Source organism: Muscardinus avellanarius (assembly GCF_963383645.1).
Source record: "Muscardinus avellanarius genome assembly, chromosome: 15".
Taxonomy (NCBI): Eukaryota; Metazoa; Chordata; class Mammalia; order Rodentia; family Gliridae; genus Muscardinus; species Muscardinus avellanarius.
In genome coordinates this window covers 37,661,869-37,674,045 of record NC_137801.1, presented here as the reverse complement: position 1 = coordinate 37,674,045, position 12,177 = coordinate 37,661,869, and the positions used below count along the sequence as shown (strand labels likewise).

Genomic DNA, 12,177 nt, shown 5'->3' with positions numbered 1-12,177 from the left:
GCCCTAATTAAGGATATTTTTTAAAAAGTAGCAAGCTGGGTGCAGTGGGGCACGCTTGTAATCCCAGCATTTGGGAGGCTGAGACCAGAGGATTGTGGTTCTCGGATAGCCTCAGCCACTTAGGCCCTTTGCAACTCATTGCGAGCCTGTTTCAAAATAAGAAAAAGTAGGGCCAGGGTGGTAGCTCGGAGGTAAGACTGTCCCTGGATTCCATTCCCAGCACCGCAAAAAAGAAAAGAAAAATTTAAAAAAAGGTAACAAATGTCTTAGTGAAGGTTTTAACTGGAAAAACGCAGGCGCTTATGTTTTATTTATTTAGAAACATTGATTTGAAAATATAAGAGATATCAGTTGTTTTTAGTTTTTTTTTGTTGTTGTTGTTTAATACTGGGGGTTGAACCCGGGGATATTTGGCCTCCGAGCCATTTTTATTTTGCAACAGGTCTTGCTAAATTGCTAAGGTTTACTTGGAACCTGCAATCCTCATGTGTCAGCCTCTCAAGTACTAGGATTACTGGTATGCAGTACCAGGTGTGGCTTTTAAAAAACATGTTCTCCTTTGAAGGATGTCTTGAAAGATAGTATTGTAGATATTCTGCAGTCTTCTTTGACTTAACAGGAACAAATATCTGTGAACTTAGAATATTTAAATCTAAAACTAAACAATCTCATAAAATATTTCTATGTACTATGAGAAAGTTTATAAACTTAATGTCTCCATTTGATAAGTTTTATAAGAATTAAAGTAGTTAAAACTATTAGGAAAGAGAGAGTTCTTACCTGAGCAACTTTTAGCACCTATGACTATTCTATGTGACTTTATTATTATTATTTTTATTTTTTATTTATTTATTTTTTTTGGTGGTGGTGGTGGTACTGGGGGTGGAACCCAGGGGCCTTCTACCTCTGGGCTATACTCCCAGACCTATTTTATATTTTATTTGGAAATAGGGTCTCATTAAGTTGCCAAGAGCCTCACTAAGTAGCTGAGGCTGGCCTCAAACCTGTGCGATACTCCTGTCTCAGCCTCCCAAGCGCGGGGATTACAAGCATGTGCCACCACGCCCGGCTTTCTATGTGACTTTAATACTCTACCCAATGTGCTGAAAGTAAGTTAACCTTTATTTTGACACTTTAACCAACTGGTACTTAGGCTTTCAGATCAGCCCTTCCTGATATGTTTAGTGTTTCATATTCTTGTCTTTACATTTTTTCTTTAGTACTGGAAACTGAACTGAGAGCATTCTACTGCCCTATCTATTATCCCCAGACTGGTTTACTTTAGAAATTGCAAAGTTGCTGAAGCTGTACTTGAACCTGTGATCCTTCTGCTCAGCTTCTTCTTCTTATTTTATTTTATTTTATTTTTTTGTGGCACTGGGGTTCCTGGAAACCCTTCTACCTCCGAGGTACACTCCCAGACCTATTTTACTTTTTTATTTGGAAACAGGGTCTCTTAAGCCAGCAAGGCTGGCTTCGAACCTGTGTGATCCTCCTGTCTCTGCCTACCAAGCACAGATATAAGAAGGTGCACCACCACACCCGGCTTATTCTTTATTTTGAAACAGGGTTTCACTAAGTTGCTGAGGGCCTCACTGAGTAGCTGAGGCTGTTCGAGAACTGGGATCCTCTGTTCTCAGCCTCCTGAATGCTGGGATTACAAGCATGCGCCACCACACCCAGCTGATACTATTTTGTTATTGTGGTGGTGGGGATTGAACCTAGGGCTTATAAGCACATGATTTACAGTGAGGGTACTTTTTACCTAAGTGCTTAATGAAAAGCACTTTTTAAACTGTCCCCCCCACACACACACAGGTCCTTTATTCCACTTCCACAAGCCTTCCCCCATCACGGCATTTATTCTTGTCAGTCTTGATTGTATAATCCTATCATTGCTGTCTGAGAACAGTGATGTTTTATGATCTACTCATTTGTGGTGCTAGAAATGTTAGGCACATTGCTTGTTTCCTAAGTTTCCTAATAGTCATAATTTTAAGGATATTAGCACTCACTTCTGAGTTAGAGACTAAGAAAGGAAGAATTAATTTTTTCATTATTTCTTCCATTTCTGTTTTGCCTTTTCTTTTAGACAAACAATGCTGAGTAATTTTTCTGCATTATGGTTTATAAAGTAACTGAACTTAACTTCCTGATCTTTTGTTTATTCTAAGTTTCTCATCTGTTCTTTCATTTTTTTATCTTACAGGTATAATTGATGTCCTCAAGGGAATGCATGAATTGGGAGTAGAACCTGATTTGGAAACATATATAAATTACGTTTTTCCATCCTTTGATAGTATAAAGTCAGCACGTGCTATTTTGCAAGTGAGTACAAGTGTTTTTGTTCGTTTGTTTGTTTTGGTGCTGGGGTATTTTACCTTTGAATTATACCCCTAGCCTTATTTTTTATTCTTTATTTTGAAACAAGGTCTCACTAAGTTGTAGAGGACCTTACTAAGTAGGTGAGGCTGGCTGAGAACCCGGATTCTACTGTTAGCCTCCTAAGTACTGGGAATATAAGTATGTGCCAACATGCTACAAGTATGGTTTTAATTGGGTAATTTAAGAGAATATCTTTTCCTTCCTAATGTTTGATGGTCTTCAAAAAAAAAGTTACTGAACTGAGGACTAAAAATAAAAATGGTCATGTGTGTAGAGCTTTCTAAATCTTTTATTAAAAAATATTGGTTAGTATAACATATGTGATGGTTTGACTTAAAAAGACAAAGCAGAACTTGAAAATACAATATGCCAATGTGAGAATGCTACCTAAAATGCAACTGCAACTTTCATTTTTAAATCTTTTTTTAACTTCTTTATGAATTTTTATAAATGCATTAATAACATTTTTTAATATATTTTTTCATATAATAACCTTTGTTTGATTTCAAAGCATATTTTCCTGCTGTGTACTTACTGATTTCAGCAGAATAGGCAAGGCATTGGGAAAGGGGCATTTGAAAAAGTGGACATGGACAGTGCAGGGATTACATTTTCCATTTTCAAAACAAAATGCAGCTGGGCGTGGTGGCGCACACTTGTAATCTAGCATTCGGGAGGCTGAGTTTGTAGGATCGTGGTTCACGGACAGCCTCAGCTACTTAGTGAGGACCTATATAACTTAGTGGGGCCCTGTTTCAAAATAAAGAATAAAAAATAGGGCAGGGGGATGTAGCTCAGAGATCGAATGCCCCTGGGTTCCACCGCCAGACTTGCAAAAAACAAACAAACAAACAAAAAAACCCCAAAGTGCTGTAAATGGGGAATGACATCCAGAGCACCAAATACTTAATAGGAAATATTTTGTCCAAAAGATCTGTTTTCTAGACAGTTATTCATATAACTCCTTGATTTTTCTAATAATGTTAGGGTATTTCTTTATCCTTGAACTAATTATATAATTACAGTCCTCTGAAAAGTTACTGTTTTAGTCTTGCGTATCTTTGCTTCTCCTACATATGTAGTAGAGTATTTTCAGTCTGGGCTTATATGTATTTTACTCTTAAAATGTTTTATTTTTTATTTTTATTTTATTTTACTTTTTGGTGGTACTGGGGTTCCTGGAAGCCCTTCTACCGACAGGCTACACTCCCAGACCTATTTTTATATTTTTAAATTTGGAAACAGGGTCTCTTAAGCCAGTGAGGCTGGCTCTGAACCAGCGCAATCCTCCTGTCTCCGCCTTCCAGGCGTGGGGATTACAAGCTTGCTCCACCACACCCGGCTTAAAATATTTTAAAAAGGTAACTTTCATACATATATATATATATATATATATTTTTTTTTTTTCAGGTCTGGGGATGGAACCCAGAGGCATTTGACCTCTGAGCTACACTCCCTGCCCAATTTTTTGTTCTTTATTTTGAAACAGGGTCTCAATGAGTTGCGGAGGGCCTCAGTAAATAGCTGAGGCTATCTGCGAACCGTGATCCTCCGGTCTCAGCCTCCCAAATGCTGGGATTACAAGCATGTACCACCACACCTGGCTTCTTACATATATTCTTATTTCCCCAAATGATTTTCTCTTTGCAGAAATAATAGCCCAAGATTCTAACGTTAAAAAAAAAAGGTTTTTGTTTGTTTTTGTTTTGGATAGGGTCTTGCTAGTTCTAGGTTGGTCTGAAACTCCAGGGCTCAATTGAACCTTTACTTTAGGCTTGCAAGTAGTTGGGATTTCAGGCATGCACCATTTGCAGTATCTTTTTTTTTTTTTTTTTTTTTTTTTTTTGCAGTACCGGGGATTGGTCCCAGGGATATTCTACCTCCAACCTATACCACCAGCCCTATTTTTTATTCTTTATTTTAAAACAGGGTCTCTCTGAGTTGAAAAGGCCTCACTATGTAGCTGAGGTTGTCCTCAAACTGGGATCCTCTCATCTCAGCCTCCCATATGCTAGGATTACAAGTATGTACCACCATGCTCGATTTTCACCCAGTATCTTTCTTTTTGTTATTACTTTTGTTTTCTTACTGTTGACCTATGTTAGAGGAAGCCAGATTTAATTTAGAAACTTTTCTTAAATTTAATTATATTAATTCTTTTTTATTTTTTTGTGGGTCTGGGGATGGAACCCAGGGGCATTCGACCGCTGAGCTACAGCCCTTGCTCTATTTTTTATTCTTTATTTTGAAACCGGGTCTCACTTGAGTTGCAGAGGGCTTTGCTAAGTAGCTGATGCTGTCTGTGAAACGCGATTCTGTTCTCAGCCTCCCAAATGCTGGGATTACAAACGTGTGCCACCACGCCCGGCATTATATTCATTCTTATTTTGACTTTTGCCTTCATTGCTTGAATTTCAGCCTTAAATATTGTTGGGTTGGAAATAGCTGTTTTGTTAAGGGCTTACTAGAACTTACAGTATTATTGCTTTTTACCTTTTTTATACATTAAAAGTATTTTTTCATTAGTTTTTTTAAAATCACAATACAGACTCATTGAGTAAGTTAGAAAATACTATTAAGTGATAAGACTACAGAGCTCAGCCATAGTTTCTTGACCTAAGTCTCTTTTGCTTATCATGTATATTCTTTCATTTTGAGCATGTTTTAAGAAATTTCTTAAGCAAAAAATGGCTTTTAGCCGAGTGTGGTGGCGCACGCTTATAATCACTGCGCTTGGGAGGCAGAGACAGGAGGATCATGCAGGTTTGAAGCCAGCCGTGCTGGCTTAAAAGAGCTGTTTCCAAATAAAATATAATATAGGCCTGGGAGTGTAGCCCAGAGGTAGAAGGCTTCCATCCCCATTACCACCAAAAAGGAAAGTGGCTTTTATTATTCATTCCATTCAGCAACCTACCAGTTTTCATTTGATACCTTTCCATTGCAATATGAAAGTCCACAGAATTTTTTATGCTTGCATCCTATTTTTTATGTTTGTTTTGTTTTTGGTACTAGGGATTGAACCCAGGGGCTTTCTCTACCTCTGAGAAAGGTAGAGATACTTACTCCTAGTCCTGTTTTATTTTTTTAGGTGGTAACGGGGTCTCAGTTGTGGAAGGCTTCACTCAATTGCTGAGGCTAGTGTTGAGCAGTCACTCCTTCTATCTAAGCCTCACAAGTACTGCAATCATTTGTGTGTGCTACCCTGCCTGGCTTGCTGCCTGTTGTTGTCTATTTTTAAAAATATTGTGCTATTGTCATTTGATTCAGTAAATATATTTGAGCTAAATTTTAGTTCCTGTATTCAAGTTGTTAGATCATTTTAGGATAAGTGATGAACCACTTGGAGTATAGATATGTTTAATCCTTACCTCACTACATTTCCCAAATATTGTTTAGTTCTATGCACTGAATTTTTTTGTCCTGAGAGAATTGCTATAGAATCTTCCATAGTAAAATCTTCTTAAAAAGAAAACATTCTATGGGGAATAGATTATCTCCATTTGAGATACATCTTTAATTTAGAATGTTGCAACGCTGTTGCTAAAATTCAATTATTCAAATCTGTATTCTAGAAGATGATTTTTTAAATAATAGATTATGGTGATTAAAAGAAATATTTGGAAGATGGGAAGTTTGGTGCATCAAAATATTGCCAGCTGAGGTATATTATCCTTCATGTATGTACTTTATCCCTAGGAAAATGCATGTCTACCTGAAAGTAGCACATTTTCTCAAGCTGAACTGAGAAGTGAAGCAGTGAATGGGAACTTAGAGTACATTTTATCATATTGTAAGTATGTAAGATTAGCAGTAAATTTGACAAGTGTTTATTTGAGTTATTATTGAGGGCATGCAGTATAACTCATGCAGTGCAAACAGGGAAGTTTTTGTTTTGTTAAAGTCAGATCGATAAGCCAATTTATGAGTTAACGTGAATAATTTAAATGTAATTTTATTTGTTATTTATTATTATTATTATTATTATTATTATTATTATCATTATTATTATTATTATTATTTGCGGTACTGGGGATGGAACCAAGGGGCATTCTACCTTCAAGCTACAACCCCAGCCCTATTTATTTATTTATTTATTTTGCGGGTCTGGGGGTGGAACCCAGAAGCATTTGACCTCCGAGCTACACCTCCTGCCCTATTTTTTATTCTTTACTTTGAAACAGGGTCTCACTATGTTGCGGAGGGCCTCACTAAGTAGCTGAGGCTATCCGCGAACCGCGATCTTCTGGTCTCAGCCTCCCGAATGCTGGGATTACAAGTGTGCGCCACCACGCCCAGCTCCTATTTTTTATTTATTTTGAAATAGGGTCTCACTGATTTGCAAAGGACCTCACTAAGTAGTTGAGGCTGGCTACGAACTGTGATTTTCCTGTCTTAGCCTCTCAAATTCTGGGATTACAAGTGTGCGCCATCACTCCTGGATCTATAAGTAATTTTAAAATTGGAGAGACTGGAGATGATAAGGAATTAGAGTAGAAGTTAGACTGGGGACCCTGAAGACTCAGGTCCTATTTGTAATTGAGCAGCTGATCAGTAACGTGGAACAGTCTTATTCTCTCCCTGCTTTACTTTCGTTAAATTGGGGTGGCAGGGTCTCACTAAGTTGCTGAAGTTGGCCTTGAGCCTGCGATCCTTCTGTCTCAGCCTCCCAAGTACTGATAATACAGGCATATTGCCACCGTGGCTGGTTTAGCTCTGTAAAATATGAAAAGTTAAGCCCTATTAAGTACATATTCAAATTGTGGAAAGCTGTGTAAAAGCCAGATTATTTGGTATAAATTATCTGTGTATTTTTCACTTAAAGTAATTCACCAAATAAAAATAGTTAATATTGTAGGAGATAGACACAGCGTTCAGTATGAAAAATGGTAACTGTTAGGGGTATATTTATTTGAGTTAAAGGTTGGGTAATAATGCTGCTTGCTATGTGAGTACCTTCCACTCTGTATAGTATATAGATTTCCCATAGCAACAGGATGACCACAGCAGAGCATTAGCAGAGAATCCTGGGCCTGCGAGGTGCACACCCGAGAGCTGCCTTTTCCTTTTATCATACCATCTATTCCACTTTACTGCCAACCTCTTGATTTTTCAGACTTGTTTGTTGCTAAGGAAACTAGATGCTTTTTGTCAGCAGCCTTCCAGCTTGCTGAGATGTTTCTGGCCACGTTTTAAAGAGGGAAAAACACTTGACAATTACTATTTTGAATAGTAAAAAAATACATTTTCAAGAGGTTGTTTATTAAATATCAAAAAGAAAAATGCCAGTGACTATAAGACTACAAAAGATAAGAGCTTCTGTCAGTACACTACCTTCTCCCTTGGATTTATAGGTCTTTAAAGAGCAGTAGTTATATAATTGCTGATACTTTAGGCAGCTTTTAGGGATGTACTATTGGTTATTACATCACAGTGTGTACCAGGTATAGGGCAGGTTATGTGGATTATCTTGATTAAGTTTAGTTAAGAACACATCTTCCCACTTATATCTGTAGGCATAGCAAATTAATTTGATTAAGCAAAATTAAAGGTTGCTCAGAGGCATGTGGTTGTTTCTACTTTAAAATTCTTTAAGCCGGGCATGGTGGCGCACGCTTGTAATCCCCACGCTTGGGAGGCGGAGACAGGAGGATCGCGAAGGTTCGAAGCCAGCTTTGCTGGCTTAAGAGATCCTGTTTCCAAATAAAAATATAAAATTAGCCTGGGAGTGTAGCCTGGAGGTAGAAGGGTTTCCAGGAACCCCAGTACCAGCAAAAATATAAAAATTAAAAATAAAATTCTTTAGCCAGGCATGCTGGCACATGCTTGTAATCCAGTACTTGAGAAGCTGAGACAGGAGGATTTGCAGGTTCATGGCCAAATTACGTAGTGAGGCCTTCTGCAATTTAGTGAGACCTGTTTCATAATAAATAATAGGACTGGGGGTATATCTTGGAGATGGAATTCCCTTAGGCTCAAACCAGCAAAAATAAATAAATAACAAATAAAATTTCTTGAGTGACTAAGTGCATGTCACTTAAATAATTATAGCACCAATAATTGGTCTTGTGTGGGATTAATTTTTTATTTGTATTTAAGTGAGCTGGAAGAAATCTTAAAAATGACTGATTTTTCCTATATGTTAAAAAAATCTTAAACTTTACATAAGCTGTACTTAATAAGTCTTCAGAATTCTGCTCTGTGAATTCCTTTCTCATTCCTTTCTTGTATCCTTTAGAAGCCACATTGTATTTATAGTGAAAAGATTAATTCAGTTTTTTTTTGTGTGTGTGTGTGTGTGTGTGGTGCTTGGGGTAGAACCCAGAGGCTTTCTATCTCCGGGCTATACTTCCAGCCCTATTTTATATTTTATTTGGAAACAGGGTCTCACTAAGTTGCGGAGAGCCTCACTAAGTAGCTGAGGCTGGCTTTGAACCTGCGCAATGCTCCTGTCTCAGCCTCCCAAGCGCAGGGATTACAAGCGTGTGCCACCACTGATTTTTAAAAATATACCACAATTGCAGGGAAAGATAAATTCAGGAAGTACCCACTAAGTAGCTGAGGCTGTCCACGAACCCCAGTCCTCTGGTCTCAGCCTCCCGAATGCTGGGATTACAAGCTTTTGCCACCACACCCGGCTGTAATCTCACCCGGCTGTAATTTGGGAGGCTGAGACAAGAGGATCCGGCTTTGCGGCCAGCCTCAGATATTACTTAGGCCCTTTGCAACTCAGTGAGACCCAGTTTCAAAATAAAGAATAAAAATAGAGCTGGAGGTGTCGCCTGGAGGTAGAATGTCCCTGGGTTCCATCTCCAGTACCACGAAAAAAAATATATATATATAGTAGTGTTAGGTTCTATTGAGCCATTCAAACTTTTCATTCCATTTCCTACCACAATCAATTATTAGATTTATATAAGAGTGAGATCTAGAGTCATAATAAAATAGATCTTCTATTATACAATTGACTTATATTGATTTTTCACTTCCCCGAGCATTTGTTTGGCAGTTAATAGTAAACAACTTCAAATATTTTAATGCTGACTTTTTTTACTTTATAAGCTTGATCTGCTTTGGTTTAAGAATCAAGTCTTAAATAATAAAAAATAGAGTTGAGGGTGTAACTCAGAGGTAGAATGCCCCTGGGTTCCATCCCAAGAACTGCAAAAATAAATAAATAAATAAATAAATAAATAAATAAATAAATAAATCCCTCCCAAATGCTGAGATTACAAGCTTGCGCCACCACACCTTGCTCCAATACCACTCTTCAGAAAGAATTTTCCCGTCTTCTGACTTTTTTTTCTTTCTGATATCGAGGATTGAACCCAGAAGCATTCTGTCCCTGAGCTATGAGCTGTGTCCCCACCCTTTTTATTTTTTGTTTTGAAACAGTGTCACTAAGTTGCTGAGGCTGGCCTCAAACCTGTGGTCTTTCTGTTTCAGCTTCTCAAGTAATGGGATTATAGATTTGCATACCTGGCTTCCCTTCTGAATTTGAAGGACAAAATTTATTACAGTCTTTTTCCATAGTGCCACGATATCCAATCACGTTCAATCTCAGTTGTGTACCAGGATGATCTGAGTATGCTGGTATATCAGTAATTATCATTTAAAGAGAATAGCTATAACAAATTTATTAGTTGTATGTATTCATAAAAATGAAGTAAAATGCTTTAAAAGGAAAATTTATATTACAAATATGTTATTACATTATCTAGTTAATTTTGTATGAAAACATTTTCATTTTTTAAATAAAATTTCACAACTGACATTTAAAAGGTATTGGTAAAATGTGTTATCAAATAAGTTGATAATTCAGGTTTTTTTGTTTTCTTTTTTGGTCTGAGATTTATTGGTGATCATTTTCTTTTGCAGTGGAATCAAATACATTGCCTTTCTCACTTAATTCTTTGAGAGGGAGCCTAATTCTAGGCTTTAGGAGGTAAGATGATTCTGGATATGGATTGATTTCTCTTGCTTTTTTGTTCTTTTGCATGAGGAAAGGTATAGACATCTTTATCTCTCTTATACTAGTTATCTAGAACAATTGTATCTGTCTTTTTTTTCCCCTTCTAAGTAGTTGAGCTGAGTTTACACAGCTTTTTATATCATCCTTCCTAAGAAATAGAGATTTGGTAAAGATCTGGTTTCCAGAAGGTGCTAGTTGAAAATGGCACATTGGAGTTAAAGACAAAATTTGTAGCTAGGTGGGGTGGCACACTCTTGTAATCCCAGTACTTGAGGGACTGAGACAGGAAGATCACAGGCATGTGGCCAGCCTGTTACTGAGTGACGCACTCCACAACTTACTCAGACCCTGTTTCAAAATAATGAATAAAAAATAGGACTGGGGGTGTAGCCCAGAGGTAGAATGCCCCTGGGTTAAATTTCTTAACACACACACACACACACACCAAATTTGAATGCAGTTCATTCTTCAAACATTTAATTACAAATATTCAATATAACACTATTATTGACCTCCATATGTTCAAGGAATATTAATGACCTTTCCCATCCATATTAATTTTCTGTTACCTGAGGCAGGCTAACTTTTTAAAGAAAAAAGGTTTATTTAGCTCTGCATTTTGGAGGTCAAAAGCATGGTGCTGGCTTTGATTCAGCCCTGCTGAGGGCCCTCATTGCTGCATCACATTATGGAAGATTATATCTTATTGGGAGTGAGTGTGGGAAGGAGAGAAGATATCATAAAATAGGATGACAGAGCAGTTGAGGTGTCAGACTCAGTCTTTTTAACAACTTGCTCTGGTAGGAGCTTTAGAGTCCTATGGGAATTACTACCACTTTCAAGAGTATGCCCTTCCTGATGTAAAGACCTTCATTAGGTCCTGTGTCTTAACATTGCTACACTGAAGACACTGAAGATCCAGCTTTTAATACATGAACTCTTTTTTTTTTTTTTTTTTTTGGTGGTGGTGGTACTGGGTCTGCAACCTAGGGGCCTTCGAACTCTGGGCTACACTCTCAGACCTATTTATATTTTATTTGGAAACAGAGTCTCTTAAGCCAGCCTTCGAACTGGCACAATCCTCCTGTCTCCGCCTCCCAAGCACAAGGATTACAGGCCTGCGCCACCACACCTGGCTTCAATACATGAACTCTTGAGAACAAACTCAAATTGTAGCCACTTCTAATTTTGTTATTTTGAAAATAATCAAAAGTTGAAAGAATAATAAGCTAGGCCTGGTGGAACATGCTTGTAATCCCAGCACTTGAGAGGCTGAAACTGGAGGATTGCACAGATTCGGAGTTAGCCTCATCTACTTAGTGAAGCTCTCAGCAATTTAGTGAGACTGTTACCAAATATTTTTTAAAAAAAATAGGTCTGGGAGTATAGCCCAGAGGTAGAGGAAAAAAAAGAAAAAAAAAGAGAATAGTAAATGAATCCCCACATACCTTTTATATAGATTCCTAAATTTCTTATATTGTACCATATTCCATATTTACTTGCTTTTACTCTTATATATTCTTGCTGTATACACACACACACACACACACACACACACAAACACACTCTGTATACATTTTTTCTTTTTACCTTAACAAGTTGAAGATGTAGACATAATGAGAGTGGATCTTTCAGCATACCTTTAGAATAAGGTCATCTATATAATCCCAATATTAATATCTCTCCTAAAGTACTGACAATACTGTCAGTGGTATAACTTGCTCATGTTCAGATTTTCATAGTTTAAAAATTCCTTTTAATTGGGTGTGGTTATACATGCTTGTAATCCCATTACTTGGGAGGCTGAGACAGGAGTATTGCAG

At 37.4% G+C, this 12,177-nt stretch overlaps 1 protein-coding gene across 1 annotated transcript in view; it reads left to right on the top strand.

Moving 5' to 3' along the window:
- Nucleotides 1-12,177, top strand: part of LRPPRC (leucine rich pentatricopeptide repeat containing) — a gene marked incomplete at both ends in the record, with an annotated part of 107,274 nt that overhangs the window by 23,793 nt on the left and 71,304 nt on the right. Inside the window, 3 exons of the mRNA XM_080711489.1 lie at nt 2,210-2,328; nt 6,082-6,175; nt 10,261-10,327. Of these exons, the coding sequence (XP_080567615.1) occupies nt 2,210-2,328; nt 6,082-6,175; nt 10,261-10,327 (280 nt within the window). The remainder of the gene's footprint in view (nt 1-2,209; nt 2,329-6,081; nt 6,176-10,260; nt 10,328-12,177) is intronic.